The sequence below is a fragment of the Schistocerca piceifrons genome, chromosome 3 (assembly GCF_021461385.2).
Source record: "Schistocerca piceifrons isolate TAMUIC-IGC-003096 chromosome 3, iqSchPice1.1, whole genome shotgun sequence".
Classification (NCBI taxonomy): Eukaryota; Metazoa; Arthropoda; class Insecta; order Orthoptera; family Acrididae; genus Schistocerca; species Schistocerca piceifrons.
In genome coordinates, this window is record NC_060140.1 from 846,846,233 (window position 1) to 846,872,535 (window position 26,303).

Genomic DNA, 26,303 nt, shown 5'->3' on the forward strand with positions numbered 1-26,303 from the left:
CATTAGTTAATCAGTATCTGTTAAAGTTTTTCATAATCAGCTTTGTAGTTAAGATGCCACTATAAAAATTTGCCTGTTGATTTTCTACACCTGTTTTAAACTTTAATTTTTGCTGTTGTGTTAAACTGATACTATTATCTATGTTACTGGCTCAAGGCATATTTCCCCATTTTAGGATGTTGTGATGCTGAATGGCTTTGGAACCATAGTGAACCAGCTTGGGAAACGTGTGAAGCCTTACCTTCCACAGATTTGTGGTACCATCCTGTGGCGATTAAACAACAAGTCGGCTAAAGTTAGACAACAGGCTGCCGATCTTATATCCCGTATTGCAGTTGTCATGAAGACTTGTCAGGAGGTGAGTCACGGTTGTGGTCTCCATACACATTACGTTTATCTGTGAAACAATCTTTTGAGGATAGAAGATTTAAAGTTATTTGTGAATTGTATAAACACGCAATGAATTTCTTTGTGTGCAGGAAAAGCTCATGGGGCATCTTGGTGTTGTGCTGTATGAGTACTTAGGAGAAGAGTACCCTGAGGTATTAGGTTCCATATTGGGTGCTCTGAAGGCTATTGTTAATGTAATTGGTATGACTAAAATGACGCCACCCATCAAGGATCTACTCCCTAGGCTCACACCAATCTTGAAGAACAGGCATGAAAAGGTTTGTAGATGTTGTATTTAGTGTATATTGTTTTGTGTTGACTATTTCATATTTATTTGATGGGTATAGAGATACAATGTCATCTTAAATGTTTGTTCATAACTTAGAAATTGAGTGGCTACAAGCTCAGAACAGTACACTTTGCTTTTAAGTGATTTCCAGGTTAGTTTGACTGAAATGGAAATGAGTTAACACTTTCAACAAGGGAATCTTCACACCAAGAACTTTTCTGTGAACCAGGATAAATCTGGTTTGCTTTTTAATGCCATTTACAAAATAAATGAATGTGATAGGTGTGTGATTCTTGCATCATGTAAATAGGAAAAGGAAGAGTATTGTAGAAATATAAGTGTGTATGGCAATATATATTTCAAATAGACATTGTAACGAGAACAAGACACACATGAAAGCTGAGAAAAAAGGTTCTCATGTACTCCATCTCTTGAGTGGTACAATTATTATTCTGTCTGCACAAAGATAGTACTGGAATATTTAAAACTGGATACATGTAACTGAGACTATTTTATATGTTCGCAATGTAATTAATTTTAGTATGATAATCCTGTAAGCACTGTGGGACACACCTAATGTGCTTACCAGTCTCCCCCTTCCCTCCACAGGAAAAACATAGTTGGAAGCTGTATTCACTATGTTTGCAGTCAGTGTGTGAGGACAAAGTGGGTAGATACTGAAAAAAAACTTTTCAGCCAGTTTCTTCCCACTGTAGTCATATAATTTGCCAGTGAATTATTTCTCATAGAATTCTCTGTGCATAGATGGAAAAATACAGGGTGATTCAAAAAGAATACCTCAACTTTAGGAATTTAAAACTCTGCAACGACAAAAGGCAGAGCTAAGCACTATCTGTCGGCGAATTAAGGGAGCTATAAAGTTTCATTTAGTTGTACATTTGTTCGCCATTTCAGCCAATAAAGTTTTTGGTCCCTTTTTCTTCGAAGGTGCTACTGTAACTGGACTACAGTATCTGGAGATGTTAGAGAATTGGCTGTTCCCTCAGCTCGAACAAGAAGCACAACAATTCATATATCAGCAGGATGGAGCGCCACCACATTGGCACGTATCTGTCCATAACTACCTGAACGTCAACTACCCGAGGCGATGGATCGGCCGCCAGGCAGCCCGTGACAGAGCACTTCATCACTGGCCTCCAAGAAGCCCTGATCTTACCCCCTGCGATTTTTTTCTTATGGGGGTATGTTAAGGATATGGTGTTTCGGCCACCTCTCCCAGCCACCATTGATGATTTGAAACGAGAAATAACAGCAGCTATCCAAACTGCTACGCCTGATATGCTACAGAGAGTGTGGAACGAGTTGGAGTATCGGGTTGATATTGCTCGTGTGTCTGGAGGGTGCCATATTGAACATCTCTGAACTTGTTTTTGAGTGAAAAAAAAACCTTTTTAAATACTCTTTGTAATGATGTATAACAGAAGGTTATATTATGTTTCTTTCATTAAATACACATTTTTAAAGTTGTGGTATTCTTTTTGAATCACCCTGTAGTTTGTTCCACCAAATCCATCTTCTGGAAGATGGATAACATCTGCAGAGCCAATATGCTGTGTCAACACAAGTTTTATTCTTATTGTCATCAGTGATGTCTGGCTTTGTTTTTGGCTGTACCTCTCTTGACCCTCACAGGAATATAGAGGGTGGTTTTCTTTGTTTAGTGGGAAGATTGTAAGTATATTATTTTGACTTCCACTTTACTGCCAGGAGATGTGCTGTACTTTGAAAAAAAAACACCTAATACCCAACATCCCCTGAGAAGGACACGTTTCATATGTTGCAGGATTCAGGTCAGGGTGATTACTATTTCATTTACTCAGAAAGAAAGGCCTCACTTCATGAAGAGACTCGTGCTTTTCTTCGCCTCTGCCAACATATTTAGCATTGTCTTTAAGATATAATGTGGAAAATGTAATACAAAATCGAGCAAAAATTGTTTCAGCAATTTGAGGATGCACATATGCAAAATAATAAAAAGAAAACAGTAAATTTCATTTACTTTCACTGCAGACCATTTATGCCATATAGAGTTTATTTGTAAACAAAACCAATAAGGATTCCAAAAAGGAATATCAACAGTATAAGGAAAAGATAGATTGCCACTCACTGTAAAGATGACACGTTAAGTTGTAGACTGACACAACGAAAAGACAGTTAGACATTAGCTTTCAGCCAAAGCTTTCTTTAGAAAAGGAAACACACATTCGTTCACATAACCAAGCACACTTCATGCACACATGACCCACATGACCACAATATCCAGCAGCTCAGAACTAGAATGCCATACGTAGAATTCTCTCTCTCTCTCTCTCTCTCTCTGTGTGTGTGTGTGTGTGTGTGTGTGTGTGTGTGTGTGTGTGTGTGTGTGTGTGTGTGTGTGTGTGTTTTCTTTTTTTTTTCTTTTCTGACAATGGCTTTAGCTGAAAGCGAATGTGTAATTGTCTTTCCATTGTGCCTGTTTGCATAACGTGTGATCTTTTCCTTATATTGTAGAGTTTATTTTTAGGTTGTCATTGTCTCATTGTTACAATAATGTCATCAGCGTCCTGATTTGTTTCACTTTTGATGTGTCAAATCATGCAGTCATTACAGGAATGCCAAAAATATTCAAACTTCTCAGTGATATTTGCAAAAAGAGAAACTGCACCCACTTCTTCAGGGAAAACTGACACTTGTTGATTGTCTAGTTCTGACATATTTTACTCACTCTCCTTAAACATTTACACATGATGTGCTACTACAGACGGTGACTTATGGTCTGTATCATTGTCTGGATAGAGAAAAAAGGTTAAGGAATGTCCACACAAAGCCTCTTTTCTCATTTGAAAACACACACGGGAACAAAATCACATGCAGAAAAATAAGTAGAAAGAACTTGTCTATGCAGGTGTATTCTTTCCCACAACTTGCCTGGTTTTGCAAGCAGTGTGGTATACGTCCGTAGCTTTGCTTAGCAATTTGTGTGTGTGTATTGTGATGAAAAGCAACACAAAAAGAAAGCCCTAAGCCAACTATGGGTAAAACATTATCTAAATAAGCACAAGAAATACAAAGTGATGGTGATATTTGTTTGCAGATTTCACGAGGAAGTCACCATGAGATTTTAGATTTTGTGTGGGGAAGCCGATTGACTTTCATACATCGTTATATTTTATTTTATAAAATATTGATTAAACAAAAGATTATGTATAGATTAATATCCTCGGACTCAATAAATTCAGGAATGCCATAGATCCTAGAATCCACTTGAACAGGGGTTGTGTTTTCTAGTTTTGTATTGTTTCCCCCTCACCAATGTCCTCCCATTTCAGTTTGTAGTAGCTACACCTGTGTCACCTTTTCCATTGTTCAGCTGTCACTATCCTCAGTTGTGCCATTAAATTGCAGTAGTGCGAATGTTTCTCCAGTCTCCATACACATATCGGTGGTATCTAACTAAGGTAAACACAAATAAGAACTTACAACTTAAGATGTCAAAACACTCATTAACACACACCAAAACACCATACGGCAGAGCAACCTGCTCCTACACACACGTTCCATAAATTTGTAGGTTTCATCTCTGTTTTCCTACTTAAAGACTTGTCTTACTCTTTACATTACGATAATGCCCTCCAATATGAAGAAATTACGCTTGTCTCTTTGGGCTGCTGGAAATGTAAAGAGCCATTCACATCTACAGTATTTATTGTACAATAATATTGACTATCTCAGAGCAGTATCGATAGTTTGCACAATATATTGAAGGTGACTGCGGAGTTTTAAAAATACTGACACTTGCTCAGTATCTTATGCAATATATTGTACCATGTAAGGGTGATATTTTGCAATACATCGCAGTTCCTGCCGAGACTTCGTGATATGTGGAAATGCAAACAACTGATTGGGCAACCCCCTTATGAATAAGAATAAATCAGGAAAGACAGATGAAAGCAACCATCTCTGCAAGTGCATTTAGGGAAGTAGTTTGATTATGTATTTAATACTTACTCTGTAATTAGCTGTAGGAATATTCAGCAAAAGTGGCAGGGAAATAACACTCAACAGCTAGTTCGTTCATTTCAGAAACTTCAGTGGGTTATTTATTGCATAAATACACAGGATTAAGCTACTGATCTTGTACAGTAATGTATCTCACTCTTTTCGGGTTTATAGACGAATTCCAGGACTGTGTAAGGGAAATCCAACGAGTATATAGGCAGTGTCTGTCCTGGGTACATAAGGCATAATGATCACCAATGCATTGAAAGATTCCTCATTTACTTTAAAAAGAAAACTCAGAATATTAGTATGGCTGTATGTAGAATGCCTACCAAGCCACTTTTTCACCCATCACTGCTCCCTCTTGCCCCCCCCCCCCCCCCCCCCTCAGCAGTTAGTGGCAATCACAGTACATGCGCATCCCGCATCATCAAGCACTAAGATCTTTTCTACAGAGGCAGAGTGAACATTGCACAACAATATCGTGCCATTCTTGGCCTTGCACTTTCACTCAGTACATTGGCACAATTTTGTCACACAGCAGACATTGAGCGTGTGAGGGCCCCGTGACCGTATGCGTAAAATTGGCAATAGGCAGCACTGCGTGACAGTCATGTTGTATGGGAACAGTATCAGTCTGCCATATATACCTGCTTTGCAGTGCAGCCTACATGTCACGTGCAAAAAATGGTTTTCTGGCCCCCTATATGTAGGCAATCCTTTTCACAGATGTTTTGTGTTAAGAGTAGTATCGGCCTGCTTTATTGAGTTGTATTGCAGGGGCTACATGGGTTGATGAGCATGGCTCAGGACAAATTGAGATGGATTAAGAAGGGGATTGATAGTGAGGGAGATGAGGAAATAGACAGAGAGAGGGGAGGAGGGGGAGATTTAGAGGGGTAGTAGGAAGTTGGAAACGGAAGAGATGGAAGGAGGAAATGGGGGGGAAGGAAATGGTGAGAGGGAGGGGAAGGAGGAAATGGGGGGAGGATATGATCAGAGGGAGTGGGATAAAGATGTGGACATTGTGCATTGGTGGAGGGGGGGGGGGGGAATAGTTACAGGTGGGGAAATGAGATGGACAGGTAGGGGGAGCAAGAGGCGACCACAGAGTAGAGGGGGGGAGGGGCTAGGTGTGCTCAGTATAGGTGTCAAATGCATACGCAGCCAGAGCCACAGGGAAAAGGCTAGTATCATATAAAAATAAAGATTTTTTTGTGTTACCTACTTCACAACTTTGTTGATATACAATTTTGTGTAATTAATTGTACACAGTCAAATAATTGCTTTACTTCATTATTGTTAACAGGTGCAAGAAAATTGTATAGACTTGGTTGGAAGAATTGCTGACCGCGGACCTGAATATGTATCTGCTCGAGAATGGATGCGCATTTGTTTTGAACTGCTTGAGCTGCTAAAAGCACATAAGAAGGCTATTCGAAGAGCCACTGTAAACACATTTGGTTACATAGCCAAAGCTATTGGGTAAGTCATCATGAAGTCATCTCACTATTTTTAAAGTTGAAATGTAGTCACTGCATGAGGTACACAGGGTTATAGAATATGGCTGGAAAACTAACTTTTGGTTGTTTTTTATCTGGATAGACATTGCTTAGGTATTTGTTTATTTTTGTAATGTGTTTAAATAGACATCATGGAAGGACAGGCTGTCACTTGTTTGTTGACAGAACTTTGAATTCATAGTCATAGCCACAGCCAGTTTTCTAATTTCAGTTTAGTATAAATATAAAACTTGTTTAACGGAGCAGTTGTTGGCATTGACTAAATGCACCACAAAATTTGGTCGACCTGTTCAAGTATATTCCCGTAAGTGCTTTGCAGTGCATTGTCTTCACAGTAAGGTTTTAATAGTTCCAGTTACAAATTCTCATAAGCCCAGAAGGTAAATTTTTGTGTTGTAAGTTTTCTGAATTATTGTGTATGTGTCTAGAAGGTAGGTAGATTTTTAGTGAAGTTATGTGGTGTTTGTTAAATATATACTCAGCTTTTAAGATCTCAAGAAGCAGAAATCAGAATGGTTGTAATTACATATTGATTTTTTTTTCTTTTCACAGCCCCCATGATGTGTTGGCAACACTTCTGAACAACTTAAAAGTCCAAGAGCGGCAGAACCGTGTGTGCACCACTGTTGCTATTGCCATTGTAGCTGAAACATGTTCTCCATTCACTGTACTTCCTGCACTCATGAATGAGTATCGTGTTCCTGAACTTAATGTTCAGAATGGTGTTCTCAAGTCTTTGTCCTTTTTGTTTGAATATATTGGCGAAATGGGAAAAGACTATATCTATGCAGTCACACCTCTGCTGGAAGATGCCCTAATGGATCGGTGAGTGGCATTAATATCAACATTTTAGAGTTATCACGCCAAGAGTTTGTTAATAGGTATTAAGATAATATTATTTTCAGTTAAAATTAATTTTTTTTTCTCTATGTGTACTAATGTTAAGATGTCTAAAGATGCTTGATGTTGCAGCTTTTGTTTGCTCCCATTCCTGGGTAAGGTAACTGTGATCAACAATGTTAAAGTGGTATTCATTGCTGTTTGAATGTGTAATGCTGAACTGAGCAGCCAGCTATGTTGCACAGTGTCAGGCATTGCAATTTTTAACCATTCACTTTGTTACAGAGACCTGGTTCACCGACAGACGGCATGCGCAGTTATCAAACACATGGCCCTTGGTGTGTATGGGTTTGGATGTGAAGATGCATTGATACATCTTTTGAATCATGTGTGGCCCAACATATTTGAGACCTCCCCTCACCTCGTTCAAGCATTTATGGACTCCATTGAAGGGTTACGGGTAGCACTTGGTCCTAACAAGATACTACAGTATGTACTACAGGTGAGTTTTTATTCTAAAATTAAAATAGAATGGAAAAATTTTCGTTGATATAGTGCTGAATTGGAAAATGGGATTTTGTTTGTTTGTAGAACTGTAACTGTCCAGAAAAAAAATTGCCTTTTGGGAAAATAAATGAGCAGGAGTGACAATAAAATTGAGTCGCATAAATCTTATTTGAGTAGAAATCAGAACTCAGACTGTAATGAAGGAGAAATCTATCCACTTCCCCCAGCACTGCACAAGTTTTTGGCTACTTGTGTTAAAAAGAGGACAAATTATTGTTTCTAAGTGCTCAACTTCTTGGATCTTTAACACTTTATAATAGATTATGAGACAGAATTGCTGGCCAGTACTCAGCTTCAGGTAAAATGCATAGTACTGCCGATAGGCACACACAAAAGTAAAAATGTAGCACTACCTAGCTCTCAGAACTAATAGTTCCTTTGTCTTGGAGGTGAGGGGGATCTGTCTGGGGAATGTTAACAGAATAGCAGTGGTAACTCGCCCCAAATGAGGTAAGTATTAGTTAAGTTGCCTTAGACTGCAGACGTGTGTGTGTGTGTGTGTGTGTGTGTGTGTGTGTGTGTGTGTGTGTGTGTGTGTGTGTGAACTATTTTTGATGAAGGCTTTATGGGCCAAAACCTTTATTTGGCTGCAACTTTGCATCTTCGCTATAAGATGAGTAGCAACTTTACTTTTCATAATATTGTTACTATACATTTCATCATTTGAAGGTAAGTACTGGCCATCAGTTCTCTCTCATAATTTGTTAGTTTAGTCCTGTACCATAGGTGATCTTGTAGATCTTATAATTAAATTAAACCGTGAGATATTGAAGTCTCTTCTTTATCTACGATAATAATCAAATCAGAAGAAATGAATTATCTTAGATAAAGAAGAGACTTGAATGTCTCAGTGTTTCATGTAATTATAAGATCACCTATAGTACTGGACTTTGCCATTGCATCTAACACTGGGGTGCTATTCCAATGACAGCGAGCCCTGGCAGTGGTGACAGTGTTAAGGGAAAACAAGCTGAAGATGTGAATTGAAGTTTGTGTTGGGGAGCGCACTCCACTTGGGTAGTTCGTGCTGCAATGTTGACCGTTGTGCTGTGGTGATGTAATGGTTAGCATTTCTGCCTAGCTAGTAAGACAACCCGGGTTCAAGTCCCAGCTGCAGCCCAAATTTTAATTCATTTCTTCTGCTTTGACTACCTGAGTGTTGTTGAGATTTGCCCTTACATTACTGACTTCATAGTAAATACCTTTAAGACGTCAGCTCCAGACATTTCACCTATGCTCATAATACAGCAGTGGCTGCTTGAGGGAAGATGTTTGAAGAGTAAGAAGAAACACTCACTTAAAAGTGTAAATAATCTGTCATTTTTAATCTCTCTTCTTACTTAATTAATAATCTTGCAGACACACAGGAACAACGCAGCGTACGACAAGAAATGCTTGCTTACATGAGATATTCAAAATGCCGTCTCTTAGCATTCATACATGCGTCAAAATGCTGCTGTAGCAATTCCCAGAGTTCCTTAGGTCTCCCTGAGAATTGCATATGGGCTTGCAAAACAAAACAGGAAGAGAGACTGCGTCTAGTACAGAAGCTCAATACATGAAAGCTATCAATGCTCCAACAAATAAGTTTTGGGGGATTAGGTCTGGAGAACATCAGAGCCGGGGAATCGTTTAAACTTCTCTTATTCATCTGTCACAGAATTTGTTACATACAAGCTGACTGACATGAACACTGAAATGAAGAGCTCCATTGTGCAGGAAACACAGGTTTTGCCACATTGATAAAGGCCTGTTATCTATAGGGTCAGGTGGATTATTCTCTTGAAAGCATTAGTTCATCCATTGAGCCTGTGTGGAAGTATGTGAGGCCCTAGCCATCAGTAATCACTGCTAAAACCAAACATTGACAAAAATATTTGTTGATGACATGCTTAATCTCTTATTATAGGATTTACTGATTGTGAAAACATGGTAGCTGATGGTGATGTAATGTAGAAAATGAATACTAATATCGAATCTATGTCCACATGACATAGAGTAGTTTCTTTGTGTGTGGAAAACGTATCCTTAAAGTCTGGCCATACTTTTTCCTTAAATCTTTTATTGTGGTAATGTTACGTGGTATCCATATTACTTGTCAATTAGATTGAGATAGTTGCTATGCGTGCGACTGTGTTTTTTTTTAATTTGAGGATTTACATATTATGGCAGTTTAATGCTGTTTTCTTTAAAACCCTTGGAATGTTGGTGGCATCAAATAAAAGTACCAGTCCTAGTTAAATTAATTAGGAACAAAGTGCTAATTAATGTCTGGCATGCCAATTAGGAATGCAACGCAATAGTATGTCTTGGCACTAGAGAAACTTCAGCTGAATGATTGATTAGTGGCATCTGTTCAGGTGCACTTAAATTTTCTCATGTTAAACATGACCAACCATTTGCAGATTGCAAAGAACTTTTCAGATTAATGAAACTATGCACCTTGTGTGACAGTTTAATTAAGAATAGTTTCTGGAATTACCACATTATACAAGGTGTTTCCAAAATTCTTTTACAAACTTTGGGGACAGGTACCTTACACCAAACCAAGGAAGAAAAAAAAAGTTCATGTAAACACGTGTCTGAAAATCACGTATTTTTGAGTTATTAATGAAGTTCAATTTTCAGCTGCTATCCAGGTACAACCAACTACTTCACTTACCTGTTTGACTCATTGTATCCTGGATGGTGTCATGTCACCAGGGAGACTTGTTTACATTTGTCATTCATCTGTCTTCAGCTTGTCAATTTTGTACATTTACTACAGGTAATGAGTTAACTGAAAGTACTCAATTCATACATCCCAGGATATTCATTTTGTAAGCAGGCAGGCATGATTTTTATGTATGGCTGGGCAAGTGGTAATGGACACGAGGCTGCATGGGTGTATTACATGGTCCTTCCAGACAAAAGCCAGCAGAGTCATCCAATCTTTAGTGCTCTATAATGTCACGTTGGTGAGACAGGATCCGTAGCATCACAGACTATTGGCTGAGGAAGGCCATGTGTTGCTCGTAGCCCTGACCAGGAAGAGCACATTCTATGGGTTGTCGACGAAAGACTAATGTCGCTGGCATGTATTATATCTCCAAGTTCACCATGGAGGATCCTTAATAAGCAACTTGTATATCCATATCATCTTCAGCCAATCACCCATCACGGGAGAACTTTCCCAATGTTCTGTTGCACAAACTACCAATCTGTTGTTCGTCTCTTCAGTTTTGTGTACAGGCGAATCAATGTTTGAAAGGGATGGAATAACAAATTTACCCAACCAATGCATACGGACTGATCACAATATTCATGCTGCGGTACAGGCTAGACATCACTATCTCTATAATGTGTGAGCCGGAATTATGGGTGACTGTCTGGTTGGTCCATACAGTCTCCCAGCACATTGTGCAGGTGCTGTCTACAGGAACTTAATTCAGAACACCCTCCAAGAGGTGTCCTTGCAGATCTACCATGATGGGTGGATAGGTAGAGGAGGGGCAGTTCCATGACCTGCACATTCCTTACCACAGTCCTTTGGCTTTTGAACTTTGAGGTCACTTTTAAACAGCTGGCCTATGCAGGAGCCCATCTGGATGCAGAAATCTATTGTGTCATAGAAGCTTCTTTCTTCTTCTGGGTTGGCCACACAGCCCCAATAAATTTGTAAAGTGACATGAATCGATAAGGATGTGTTTTAAATTACTTTGTTTGCACAACTGGTTTCAGGTACTTCCAAGTGCATCTGTAGTAATGGATGTGGACACATCGTTGCAGTGTATTACAAAATCATGTGGATTTTCTTGTATTCTTATACTACGATACCCCATACGATGATTGCATAGTATTTTAAGTCTCGTCTGTGCCCTACACCAACAGCATAGTTATAACTAATTTGTATAACCTCAGTAATGTGTTTGACTGTTTTATGCTACCCTGCTGTGTTGTTTTCTTACCCATGTCATACTCTATATTCCCTGTGAGCATTTTAGCTGTTAATGTGTTGCTTCATATTGTTATTGTGCCCTCTGTTTTCTTTTTATCATTCCACATTTATACCAGCATTTGCACTAAACGAAATAAAGTTTCATTTTCATATTAATGTATTTTCCATTGTTCTTGTTCAATATATAAGTTTGTTATTGCAAGTAACACATCTCAGCTGGTGAAAAACTTAAAATAGTTGTTACATTGTATGAGATGGCTTGTTCTATACTGTGCAGTATACAGATCATTTACAGCACTATATACATTTTGACCTCTTAATACTATTTGCTTTACCTTTAATGCAGTGTTACAACTTTACCTTAACTATGTCCTATACAGACATAGGATATCCATTAGACTTTGCAGGTTTATTTGGCATGCAATTGATTTCTAATGCCTGTTCATTTAGTGATGTGCTGTAATTGTGAACACTTCTTTTTCAATAAAGACACGGGTATAACTTCATGCATTCTGCAACGTTTTGTACTAAAATGTAAAGTTCAAAATTCGACACTATATGTGCCACTTATCAATAGTGTACTAAACATACAAGGTAAATATTTAAGTTCTGTCGATGAAATATGATGTCTTGGTGGTTATACTGAAACCCTCTGTGTTGGTGCTTGTGTGTGACACCAATTAGAATTTGAGTATCCATGACTCCCAACAAAACTGTATAAGACAGATATGTACTCTGAAATCATATCAATAGTACAGCTCCTTTCATTTTTATTCTCTGACTGACAGTTAAAATTTTCACATGCATTCATGCCCATGTAACAATCATTTGAACTGGTGCATATAGTGTGATTTCTAGTAAATGTTAACATTTTATTAGAGCAGTAGTGTTATTGTATTCAAAAGCGCTCAGCATGTCATGTGCTTTATATTTTAGATGATGACTGGTGACAACCATGCTGTGCACAGATATGCGTGGCTCAGGATTTTTTAATGACTTGACAATGATGTGTCCACTTATGTTACTATAGATGCAATTGAAAATGGGCAGTTTCTGAAACAAGTAATGCAAATAAATTAATTTAAAACACAGCTTCGTGGAATTGTGTCATTTTTCAAGTGTCACAGGAGCCTGCAAAACCATTCAAAACAGTCAAGGAATGCAAATACACGTCTCGGGTTTGCCACCGGATTATATTGTGTAACTCGCAGAATATTTCATCCGTGCAACTGCTCGACATCATCAGGCGGTGGTAGCTGCTGCTGCTGCTGCTGCTGCTGCTGCTGCTGCCGCTGCTGCAAGGTTCAACAGCTACCACCACCTGATGATGTCGAGCAGTTGCACTCGTGAAATATTGTGTTACACAGTACGATACGGCGGCAAACCCGAGAAGTGTATTTGCAACATATCCATTGGGAAAGCATGAAAAGTCATATCCGTCAAGGAATATGTGAAAGTGTTGATTCGACAAGTGCACGCTTGTTTAGAAACAAGAGGACGACATTTCAAGCATTTATTATCAGTTTGTGTTGATGAATTCCAATCCTCTGATTGTAAACTTCCATTAATAATTCTGAAACAAAGGATTTTCAGACATGTTTATATGAACTTTTTTCTTGTTTGGGTGAAAGGAACCTGTCTCCAAAGTTTGTAAAAGTATTTTTGAAGCACCCTGCATATTGCAGACACACACAACACGAGCTTTACAGTAATTACTTAATAACCAGTTCTAAAGAACAGTGGAATTGAATAGTCAATATAGAAATCATACGTTTAAATGGTTTTTAACTGTAATGTGCAAAACTTACTAATTCTGATTTTGGAAAACAAATCGGAACTAAATATTGATCCATTTTTTTGCCCAATGGTTTTGGTTGCCTTTCTGGGTAACACGAAAATTCCTCATTGTTTTTGTATTTCCGCAGGGTCTCTTCCATCCAGCTCGTAAGGTCCGTGATGTCTATTGGAAGATCTACAACTCACTTTATATTGGTGGACAAGATGCACTTGTAGCTGGATATCCTCGAATCCAAAATGATCCAAAGAACCAGTACATCCGCTATGAACTTGACTATGTTCTTTAGCCACATCTTTCATTCCTTATTTTCTCTTGTACAAAAGCCATTACTCAGTATCTTATATTTCTTGAATGCCGCATGAACGTATGTATGTCTGCGTGTGAATATGTGAGCTGTGTTGTGTTTTTTGGAGTTTTTTAAAAATAACTTGTGTTCTCTCTCTCTCTCTCTCTCTCTCTCTCTCTCTCTCTCTCTGTGTGTGTGTGTGTGTGTGTGTGTGTGTGTGTGTGTGTGTGTGTTAGGGCATTGTGACGTACCAAAAATTCCTGGTATAGTTTACAGTGACTCATATATATTTATGTAAATTTTGCCATACTATAGAATTCTATTTACTTTTGTAAAAATGCTGTTGTGCAGCAGTTTCGCACACTATTAATTATTTTATGTGAATGTAAAATAGGAATTATTTTGATTTTTGTTGAATAAAGTCTTGATAAAAGTTCTATTTTTTTCTCAGTAACTTTAATTAATATTTTAATGTGTGCATTTAACAGACCTATTTATCACGTGCTCTTTTCAAAATCCTGTTTACGTACTTCCTCCAACTTCACATATTCTGCTGACTGAAGTCTTACTTGGTGTATGGTTTTAGTCTTTCCCAGTATATGATTATTTTAAAATGTTATTGGGTATTCATTTGGATCACGCCACCCAGCCAATATGCAAGAACATACAAAGTTGTCGCCTCACTTGCCTCCCACAGTGCTGTTCTTCATATTATGAATTATGGCGTATAACATGGCGTGTACATCAATGTCTGTGTGAAAATGTGGATGGGAGATAATAAAAAACCTATTATCTGTACAAATTCAAAATGTTGGTCCTGCAGCAGTTGCCACATCGTGATGTTACTTTCCTGTAACACCTTCACATGTCTTTATTCTTCTTACCTACTCTCTCTTTAGTATATGCTTATAAATATTACTTCTCGCATAGCAGTTGCAAAGAATGTTACTAATTTATTACAAAATTGGTGCTTGTTTTAACCCTTTTGCTGCTGTAGATGTGTATACACGCCCTACTCTGCCATTTCCCAGGTGCTGTGAACATGTATAAGTGAGATGCTTGGGTTTTCCTACAGTGCTATTGATGTCTGTATGGGTCCTGAGTAACCAACCTCTCTCTGCAGTTACTTCCGTATGTCTACGAATAAAGTATTCATTGTTTTATCATACAACATATGTGCCTTTTCTGTACTGTCATTTGCAGACAACCCCATTTTGATATCTTGAACAGTTTGTGAAATATGATGATTGTTACGACAGTCTCCAAAGTGCTCATGCTATGATGCACCCTAGGCAATAGGAATGTCTTCTTTTCTCCCATCCCCACAACCAGCTCCCACGTGTTGATGTGAAGTTGTCATTTTAATTTCTGGTGTGCTAGTGATGTGCGGTGGGAATGAGAAGAACCATACAGTGTTTCTGGACACAAGTTCTACGATATGATTCCTGATTGCTGCACTGATGATCTTGAGTGAACTTTCTGGTGAGTAGCTCCATAGGCACTCAGCTCTCCTCCACAGAACCAGATGGCTTTTCCTTCATCTAATAGTACTTGTGCTGCAGTCAGTTCTTTCATGTTTTAGTCTCTTTGGAGAGTCTGCCTTTCAGTCTCATGATAGACCATTAAAAATAAAACTTGCAGTACCATGTCACAGTGCTTTAATTCGTCATGTTCAAACCCTCATCATTTCCCAATCATACCAGATCAGATCACCTTGCACTGTGCATTTCTGTAGGCAGTTTTTCGTAGGCCTTTGGCCTACATGGCCACTGAATCCATCAACCACCTTGCTAGAGGAGCACAACACTTGCTGAGTGCACATGCATGTTAACATTACTGAGAACCCACACAGAACAACCGGTTGAGTGAAAAACACTTTTTGAATCTGTTTTTGTGCAAGCCGTGAGCTGTTTTGTGTACCCATGTGAGGTTTATTATGTGTTCAAATCATGGCAACCAGTACATTTGATTTTTTGCAAGAACTTATGTGTGTCCATGTGGGCCACAGTGGGGTCCAAAAGTTGTGCTTAAACTGTTTATATACATGACAAGCACCGAATTCTTCCAGCTCTTGGTAATTTCTGTAAGCTCCACGACGACTAGAGAACTGCATTTCTATTTCACTTAATCGCCATCTTTGTATTTTTTTTGCACTGGACTTCTTGTTTTTTTAAGAAGTGCAAAATTAATAGTTAAGTGAACTCAATAAAAAATTGATTGTGCTTCTTTGCAAACCTAAGGAGAAACCCTGATTATTCTGTAGTGTAACATGCATTCCCACCTCCCTTCCCATCGTTACCTTGTCTAAAATTCATATTTTGTGCTTGCATGAGTTCTGTCTCGGCCACCAGGATTTTTATCTTCTTTTCTGGAGACCTGTTGTCTCACCTCTACCAGTCTATAGCTCCATGATCATGTTTCAACACAAGTGGCAATGAGTTTAGTCAGTAGTCAGGATAACACTCAGCTTAGTTTAGTCAAGGGTGGGATCACTTTAAGTAACATTTGACTCAATCCTGAAACTTGGCAGGGAGGTATTTACTGCACTTATAGGCTAGACCAGCAGTAGGCAATAGTTTTGGCCACTTGTAGGTTGGGGCCTCGTAATGTAATGGAGGGCTGAGAACACAGGAGTGACTGAGACAGTTGGGGGTGATGTTACTGACATAGAGTATGTGGTGTACATCAGATGAAAATTGCACAAAGTATTCCCACTGGCAGAACTATCAGGGCAACATTTGGGTGCCTTTTTTCTGACAAAACCACTTTGTGGAAGCAGAGGTTAGCAGAACACCGTACCTTCTGAAATGATTCCAAGCAATAGCGAACTTTGAATTTCAGAAAAGGTGTAAATTGTTACATAAAAATTCTGACAATCTTGGTGGGCCTCACAAAAGCCATTAGCAGGCCATATGTGGCCTGCAGAGCACCTTTTGCCCACGCCTGGGCTAGATAATATTGTACCCAGTTTCCACACCAAAATGTAAGCATTAGCATGAGGTAAATTCAAAATCTTGTTTGCTCCATTACAAGTGAATTTGAACTTGCTAATCTTTTGATTAATTTCACTTGATTTTTCATGATTCATCATGAGAACTAAATCACCTACTTTGAACTTTGGAAATTTCAGATTCTCGCCATGCTGATGAATCCTACCTTCAGCTTATTTTAGCATCTTGTCTCTACATAGTTGTTTTTCTTCTTGTCTATCATAATTTGTTTGCAAGGAAGTAAATCTAGCAGATGTTCCACTAGTCATTTTAATTTCTCTATTTTTAATATTCCTTCAAGTAAAACTTATATTTTTATTGTTTAACATGTTCATGCTTTGTTCAAACTCTGTAACATACTCAAAGATATGTGGTTTTGCTGGCAGTAAGTCTCTTAGCTGGAACACTTGATAGGTGGTAAGTGAATATATTCACAACCTGTACTTGGTTGTCTGCCATACTATCTTCCCATTGCTCTGAGCAAAATTGAGTATGTTTTATCAGATAACACACTCTTTGGTTTACCTATGTTCACATAATAGGCCATGTTCATTTTATTATATACAGGGTGTATACGATCCAGGAAAAACCTGGGAATTTTTCCATCCGGGAGAAAACCGGGAAAAACCCGGGAATTGTTGAGAATTCCGGGAATTTTTCATTGTTTTAGTTTTCAGGTAAATTTTTGTGATTTTGACTGGTAAGACCAATACTCTAACAAAGGATATTATTGTATCCCACTACTGCAGAATGATACTGCAGCAACAAAACTTGAACGGGAGAAAAAAAAAACTAAAATAAAACTTATGTTGCAAAGGAAATGCGCCGTATACAACAACAAAACAGTGCTCATACAAGCGTCTGCCAACAGTAAAGCGTGTCAAAGGCTTTAGGAACACTAAGCAATGCTTTATAACAACAAATTGCCTCCGATGAGCGTGACGTGACAACTGTTTAAATTAGATTCGTTTGAGCAGTTGCGGGCGGGTTCTTGCGCATGTGCAATTGAGTCCCGTATGATTAGTACCTTCTTTCGCTTCTGGTTACGGAAGTGTGGCTAGGCACCACTACTTAATATTGGCCCGGTTCGGAAATATTGTAGATCCGGCGCTGATGCACAGAGCAGTCAGAGTTGTGGGGAGGTGGGTCCTCTCCACGTGAGCTGTGTTTACGTTCAGTGATTTTGTTGTTCCCTCTTAGTATCAGATTTTATTTCCACCTTTGACAGTCAAGCATTAATCGCTTTACAGAACAATGAAGTTATTTTTGCTGGTTTGCTAAAGAGATTTGGCTTCTATTTATCCTTTCTACTGAGGCAGTCAATTTATTTGAAACGAAGTGTTCAGTTTCACACTATTGGCTAGTATCAACTGTTCGCTGCATTTCAAGTGCACGTATGGCATTATGCTATAATAAAGAACTAAACATGAGTACTGGTACTCCAAGAAAATTTACATACGGATGTGCATTTTAAGCCGAATTATGCACTTTAGTATGGTTCGCGAAATCCCGACGCTATTGAAGTATCCTTCGATGTCTTTGTTTCTTTTATGACATAATGTAAGATCTTTTAATGTTTCATACGTACGAACATATGGGCTTCCTGCCTCATCATAGCTGCGCAAATGCGGTGACGCCAGTTATCTGGTGCTTTCTTGCAACTGCTGAAATGAACCTATTTATAACAGGTCGCGGGAAAATATTGTGAATGGTGGTTTGAAAAGCGTTACATACAAAGCAGATTTCCTTTTACGCGAGATGAATTATGTGCGAGAATGTACTATGAATTTCTTAAATCACAAAGCGTTTGACTCTCATTTTAAAATCAACTCTTTGAGGACGACCATTTAGAACTATTTCGAGCCCAGAAGACGAGACATTTGCGTCGTTAGTAAAAATTTTACGGGCACATTTGTGTGTGTATCTTAAAGTGCAACACAAGCAAAAAAGATCAACATTATATGTGGAAGCTTAGCTTCTCTTCCAACTTATTAATCTTCGATACCAGTGTTATATGTGAATGCTATGTATATTAATTTAAGCCATTAACTTTTCTTGTTTGTGTATTCGCGCTACTTAAGAGTGATCTTGCTATTGGCTGACTACATCACATGTCCTATTGCTGTCATCAGCTGGCGAGATCACGTGAATGAGCTATGACGCTTACAAAAACACATCGAAATCTCAATTTCAATGCTTTGGAAAGTGACGTGTTATTTGGTGGAATTCAAATTTATACCTTCGTAATACGAAAATATGCAGCGTACATGTTGCTGTACATCAAAGGTCTGTCAAAACGTGTTTTTCCCCCTGAGTTTCGTTTACTAAAGTGCCGGGAAGTTCAACGTCGGTATATAAAACCGTAAACATTCAAAGGACTGATGACTTTTACAGTGCCGAGGAAGAGTATACTGTCACTTAACACGGAAAAAAGTGTATTTTCATCAGGGAGAAAGTGGGTTTTTAACCGGGAGATCCGGGACAAATCCGGGAATTTTTTTTTCCTTGTCCACGTATACACCCTGATATACTGCCCTGCCTGTCACTTTCCTCGATGGGTACAGCTTTACAAATTTAGAAAAAAGTTCCACAACTACTAAAAAGTACGAAAAGTTACTCGATATCATTGGTAATTATCCGAAAATACCTAAGGTGATTATATCTGACATGTTGTCTGGTTTAATTGTTTGTATAGAATCTCTGTTTGTGGCGTTCATAACTTTGGAATTTTGACAAGTGTTGCAGAATTTAATCCTCCGCATTAATCTCCTTATTAGAGTATTAAAGGCTATACACTCCAACTTATAGTAATTTTTTTTTCTTTTTTTGGATCCACAATGGCCATATGACAAATGAAAATAATCCATCGCCTCAGTCAAATTGTGATGCCCAACTGGTGCTCCATATTCCTGCGTTAACTTCTTTCTACGGATACAACACCCCTTTGTATATTTTATAATAAGTTCTAACATTGATGGCATCAGCATCGTCAAATTTGACCTTCACCAATTTCAAATCATCTGCACATTGTTGCAAATATTTCTTATTACATCCTTACCTTCTACAGCTTTAAAATAACTAAGCCAGAATTTTCCTGAATTCTATTCAGAATCTCATCGTTCCTGGTTAATCTTGACAATGCATCAGGAACATAGTTTCCTGTATCCTCAACATATCTAACATCCATGTCATACTGTTAAAAGCACAGCACCCATCTCATGAGGCTTATGTAACAGTCAACAACCCTTTAGAAAAGTCAGTGTTTGGGTGTGTATTATGATTTTATTTCCCCAAAAGTAAATCTTGAACTTCCTGAACCCACAGACAATGGCTATTGCCTCGTCCTCAGACAGGGTGTAATTTTTCTGAAACTTACTCCAGGTAAAACTGGCAAAAGCAACAGGTTCCTGTACTACCTTGCCATCTATTTCTTTCTTCTGAAATACAGACACTTCTAACTCAAAATCCAAACTGTCACTATGTGGAATGGCTCACTTAAATTTGTGTGACATAACTGAATTTCTCTAGCCAAATTCTCTTTTAAATTATTGAAGGTTACATTGCACTCCTTTTTCCAAATGAAAGAGCTGTTCTTTTTAAACAAATGGTTCACATAAGGCTATTAAACACTTGGTTGTTTACATATTTGTGGTAAAAGGAACACAGGCATAGAAAGGCCTTTAATTGCTTACTTGACTTTGGTCTAGAACAGTTTCTTATAGCCTTCTCAGAATCTTTTTCACTGCATTTACCATTATAATGTGTCCCAGGAACTTCATTATTTTGTTCATGAAATCACATTTCTTCAAGCTCAGCATCAAAACACCTTGTCCAAAACTATTAAATGCCTCTGCCAGGTTTTAGTGGCTATCATTACATTGTCAATGTACACAGATGTTTGAAAATTTAATTCATTACCCAGTATTTGATCTAGTACTCTAATAAATACCGAAACAGAAATGTTCAATCCGAAGTGTTCAACTTCATAATGATAGCACTTGCCATCAAGAAGAAATGCAGTATACTTCCATGATTCTGGATCCAGGACTACCTGTCAGTACCCAGAGTTCAAATCTACACAGGTCATACAATGTGTATTAAATTTTTTTGAGTAACTTGTCAGGATCTTCAGGATGATCAGCCTTTCATTTTGCTGTTTTGTTTAGTACTCTCACATCAACAAACATCCACATAATCTCTCTTTTACTCACAAGCATTAGGACCGTTATATTTTCTAATGCTGCATTCAGTATCTCCTCACTCAGTCATTTGCTCTATTTCCTCAGTATTCTTGGATATAAAAATGGTATAAAGTGGTCTGAAAAATGGTTCATGTGCTGTCACATTCAAGGTATTTTCGTAACAAACTACCCTTCCCAGTGTATTTGAAAAACCTTTTTTATCCTCTATTAGCATTTTAAATAACCCTTCTTTTCAGCTCCTATTTCATCATTTAGGTCGCCTACCCTCAAAGTTCTTTTTGTTGTTGTCATCCTCATTAGAATCAACTTGTAATCTTCCTCTTTATTCTGCATTGATATTGAATATTTAAGATTTTCTATCATAGCAAAAATACTGTCAGTCTCACGTGATTTTACTTCATCATGTACACACCTTATGATACTACTACTACCACCACCTTCTGAATCTCTTGCATCATGAACAGGCCAAAATACTGTAGAAGCTTCTCTTTGAACTCCAAGAACATTATACTTTTTATGTCAAAGTTCGAATGCTATCTCTTTGCACTGCTAGTCATGCATCAATTCCTAAATTAATTTTCTTTTCGTTCTCTCATCTTAGTTGGTAGCTCTCTTTCGCAATTCCTTATGGAATCCGCCGGATTCAGCTTCTTTGCTTCTTTTGAGGCTCGATTTCTTCTCTTTGCTCAAAAGGTCTGATTTTTGAAAAACTAGAGGAGTACAACTCGTTCATTTTGCCATTCCATGTGTAATGAATTTATTTCATTACGAATTTACATATGTAGTCAGTCATATCACCTACTCTTTCTTTTACTTTTGTGAAACTGGTTTGTACTTTTGTGACAAAGAGCTATAAAGTTAGTTTCCACTTTGTCCACAATTCAACTTTCTTAATTAAACGATTTCCTGCAGTGTATTCCCTAGCATCAGTTCTACTCTTCCTTCTATCATTTGTATTTCAGTATGAGATCTATCGCTGATACCTGTCACTTAGTTCTTGATTTTGTTAGTTCATCTTTTACTGAAGAATTGGAAGTACTTTGTTCATTAACCTTTTGGCTCTGCAGATTCAGTATAGCCAAATTCACATCTATCCTGGTTGTTAAGTTCTCATCTAGATCAGAGATTTTATTTTCCAGTTCTCAATTTTAGTATCACTTTGAATGGGTGTCATAATATATTAGTCATAACATATTGGTTTGTGGAACCCTGATATTGCGATTCATTGTGATCATGTTAATGGCCATGTTCTTAAACATTTCTGTGGTTTCAGACCCAGAAGGTTGATGTTCCACCTGCATTGTTCGATTTTGTTGAGCGTTTTGCCGATCGAAAATTGTAGTCTGTCTCTAATTTGATCACTACTGATGTGGATTCGCAAAATGAGCACGTAATCTCAAGCACACTGTCACTGCTTACCGGTGGCGCTACCTGATGGCTATTGTTTTCACTCTCTCTCTGCTAGTACATTTGGGTTGGGTTGTTTGGGGAAAGAGACCAAACAGTGAGGTAATCGGTCTCATCGGATTAGGGAAGGATGGGGAAGGAAGTCGGCCGTGCCCTTTCAAAGGAAACATCCCGGCATTTACCTGGAGCCATTTAGGGAAATCGTGTAAAACCTAAATCAGGGTGGCAGGACGCGGGATTGAACCGTCGTATAAGCCGGTCCGAGTGGCCGTGCGGTTCGAGGCGCTCCTGTCCGGAGCCGAGCGACCGCTACGGTCGCAGGTTCGAATCCTGCCTCGGGCATGGATGTGTGTGATGTCCTTAGGTTAGTTAGGTTTAATTAGTTCTAGTTCTAAGTTCTAGGCGACTGATGACCTCAGAGGTTAAGTCGCATAGTGCTCAGAGCCATTTTTTTGAACCGTCGTCCTACCGAATGCGAGTCCAGTGTGCTAACCACTCTATCTGCTAGTATGTCCACCATCTGCAAGTACTTTGTCATTGCTAACACTGTCCAGTTCTATCTTTATTTTTACCAGTTCCTGGTTAATGTTAGGACTGACCATACTACTAAATTCTTTTTGTTTCCTCAGTAGTACCCTAATTCAATCTAATACAAACTATCATACGGTACTGAAATGTTGTCAGTCCACTACTTTGGAAGTTGTTACATACACTTTACCAGATTCTGGTATTTTGTGCTTATGTGAACAGAACTTAAGTCTATTTTCCCAAAAAAAAATTGTCAGTGCTGTCACCGTCGCCACACGTAAGCAAATCCGTCAGTTCCACATGTAACTGATTCGTTTTAATTTTGAAGTATATGAATCACGCATAATCCAACTTTTTTAATGTTTTCATAGCAGGGAAAAATTTATTTTTACCTAAGAAAATAACCATTATTAGCTAATATAGTAACTGTGTTTACTTTCAGCGGGATTTAGTTTCATACAGAAGGCGACTTTTAGTTACTGGAAATCCAATTTCGATGGGTAGATGCTATGTGAAACCAGCCTGATGTATCGTACTTATTCACAGAAGAATGGCACGCGACCTGGCTGCTGTCTTTCGTAAACACAAAAAGTCATCTAACAAGACACGCAATCTCTTCCTAAAAAAACCGACATTCATTATGGGCCATAAACTGGACACTATTAAACCTGTCTTACCACACAAAGATGAAATTATTTTTTATTTGTTGCATCTTTATAGATTTCTGGCTTTTTCACCAGAGAAGCATCTTCCATATACACATTTCCAGATAATACACAGTGAGAATAACAAGATTAATTAAGACAATGAAAAAATGTCTTAACAATATCTATTTAGGTTCAAGTTCTACAGTAGAAAACGACTAATTATTAGTAACTATCACATCATAAACACTATGTTCCTATTTTTTAACCATTGATTTTACATTTTTTTATTTGTATTCAGAGGTGCTGTTCTTGTCATCAACATGCACTAAATATACAAATACTTTCGTTGAGATATTTTATTACTCATTTTAATGCAAGTTAACTCAGAAACGGCGCAACCCATCGAATATTTTCTTAACAATTGTTTCACAGTGCAACTTACGCTGCAACAGCCTTACAAGCTTTTCAGACTGTTTCTGACGACCCTATATGTTTCCTTCACGAGTCAGTTGTTCTACTAACTCGTCGAGGCAGTTTTTGAATGAGGCATTTGGAACAATATCCCATGAAGCACTCTCCATGTCACCCACCTTAATCACGCAAGTATCTCAGTCTAAGTTTAAACCCCCTCTAATACAACAACAGATCAGGAAATTTATGTGTGATCTCCTGTAAGTTTTAAATGAAATGTTGTCCAACTAAGTCTCCAGCGGCATATGTTTCTTAAAACAACTCTGTCTGGTCCATTTTTAATATTCATCATCAACTGAATTAACTCACATTTGGAATATATACTAACTTCACTAGATATTACCGCATTATTTATGACTATACACACACAACCACCATTAGTGACCAGCCTGTCTTTCCAATATACATCTAACTGGAAGTGTCTGCATCCTTAGCTGAGTGGTAATGTGTTTGCCTACCGTGCAGCAAGCAGACTTCGGTTCGATTCCGGTCGGGTTGGAGATTTACTCCACTAGTGGACTGGGTGTTGTGTTGTCCTCATCATCCTTTCATCCTCACCGACACTTTAGTCGCCCTATGTGGCATCACCTGAAATAAGACTTGCAACTTGGCAGCCGAACTTCCCAGACGGGGCTTCCCAGCCAACAATACCACTCTGCAGCGAAGTGTGCGCTGATATGAAACTTCCTGGCAGATTAAAACTGTGTGCCCGAACGAGACTCGAACTCGGGACCTTTGCCTTTCGCGGGCAAGTGCTCTACCATCTGAGCTACCAAAGCACGACTCACGCCCGGTCCTCACAGGAGAGCTTCTGTAAAGTTTGGAAGGTAGGAGACGAGGTAATGGCAGAAGTAAAGCTGTGAGTACCGGGTGTGAGTCGTGCTTCAGTAGCTCAGATAGTAGAGCACTTGCCCGCGAAAGGCAAAGGCCTCTAGTTCGAGTCTCGGTCGAGCGCACAGTTTTAATCTGCCAGGAAGTTTTAATACCACATTGTCATTTCATTTCTAATTGCAAGTTAAAATTCTGGTGCTACTCACTTTCGGTTTCGTCCAGTTTTCTGTGTACGTGGGCATTATACCATTTACGAGTAAGACAAATTCTGGGATGCTCCTGCAGTTAATTGTTGCCGAAGAAATGATTTCTTTCTCTGATCTGCAACGACTGTTGGTATCTTACATTAATTAGTGGGACTGATATTCTCTTGCTCTCCGAAATTAGTACGTATCTCACCGGGCTTGTGGTGGGGGTGTGGGTTCTCTATCGTAAAAAATCCACATAGAGCTGCAGTAAGCTGTTTGACATAAAACCTGGCCGGCAGACACCTGCCAAAGAGTCTGTCTGCGCCGAGCATGACATGGGACAAATAACCTGGCCACGCTGCTAATTCTATGAGGCTGGCTGTCTGCACAGTCTGACAACTCCGTGGGATGCGGCAGATCCTGAAGGAAATCTTGGCTTCTGTTCGAATTGTTACATCTGTGCTCGTGGTGTAGCGGTGCTGGAATGGTAGCTCAGCATGTCCGGTCAGAGGGCTAGGTGTCCTCTGTAGTAAAAAACTGAGTGAGTACTCACAAGGGAACCTCCCCATCGCACCCCCCTCAGATTTAGCTATAAGTTGGCACAGTGGATAGGCCTTGAAAAACTGAACACAGATCAATCGAGAAAACAGGAAGAAGTTGTGTGGAACTGTGAAAAAAACAAGCAAAATTTCCAAACTGAGTAGTCCATGCGCAAGATAGGTGACACAAAGGATAGTGTGAGCTCAGGAGTGCCATGGTCCCGTGGTTAGCGTGAGCAGTTGCGGAAGAAGAGGTCCTTGGTTCAAGTCTTCCCTCGAGTGAGTATTTTAATTTTTTGTTTCCAGACAATTATCGAAGTTCAGGCACTCACACATAATCAGCTTCGCTCTCCAAAATTCCAGGACATGTTCAAGTTTGCTTGGACATATGCAGGATTTGACGGTCTACACACGGAAAAATTTGAAAATGTTAAAAACATATGTTTTGACAGAGCACAGGGAAAACTGTGCGACTGTGAAACTGTTGCATTCATTTGTTGCAGTTTATGTGACAAACTCTTATGTTTTCATCACTTTTTTGGGAGTGATTATCACATCCACAAGAAAACCTAAATCGGGCAAGGTAGAAGAATCTTTTTACCCATTCGCCGAGTGTACAAGTTAGGTGGGTCGACAACATATTCCTGTCATGTTACGCACATGCCGTCACTAGCGTCATATAGAATATATCAAACGTGTTTTCCTGTGGAGGAATCGGTTGACCTATGACCTTGCTATCAAATGTTTTCGGTTCCCATTGGAGAGGCACGTCCTTTCGTCTACTAATCGCACGGTTTTGCGGTGCGGTCGCAAAACACTGACACTAAACTTAATACAGTGAACAGAGACGTCAATGAACGAACGGACA

At 38.8% G+C, this 26,303-nt stretch overlaps 1 protein-coding gene across 2 annotated transcripts in view; it reads left to right on the forward strand.

Annotated features, from left to right (window-relative positions):
- LOC124787728 (splicing factor 3B subunit 1) overlaps positions 1-14,065 on the forward strand; it is a 62,737-nt gene extending 48,672 nt beyond the window's left edge. For both annotated transcript variants that reach the window (XM_047254575.1, XM_047254576.1), the window contains 6 exons: positions 176-358; positions 480-668; positions 5,991-6,166; positions 6,757-7,029; positions 7,330-7,546; positions 13,474-14,065. In XM_047254575.1, coding sequence (XP_047110531.1) covers positions 176-358; positions 480-668; positions 5,991-6,166; positions 6,757-7,029; positions 7,330-7,546; positions 13,474-13,632 — 1,197 coding nt within the window. In that variant the 3' untranslated portion in view covers positions 13,633-14,065. The remainder of the gene's footprint in view (positions 1-175; positions 359-479; positions 669-5,990; positions 6,167-6,756; positions 7,030-7,329; positions 7,547-13,473) is intronic.
- Positions 14,066-26,303: the final 12,238 nt, after the last annotated feature.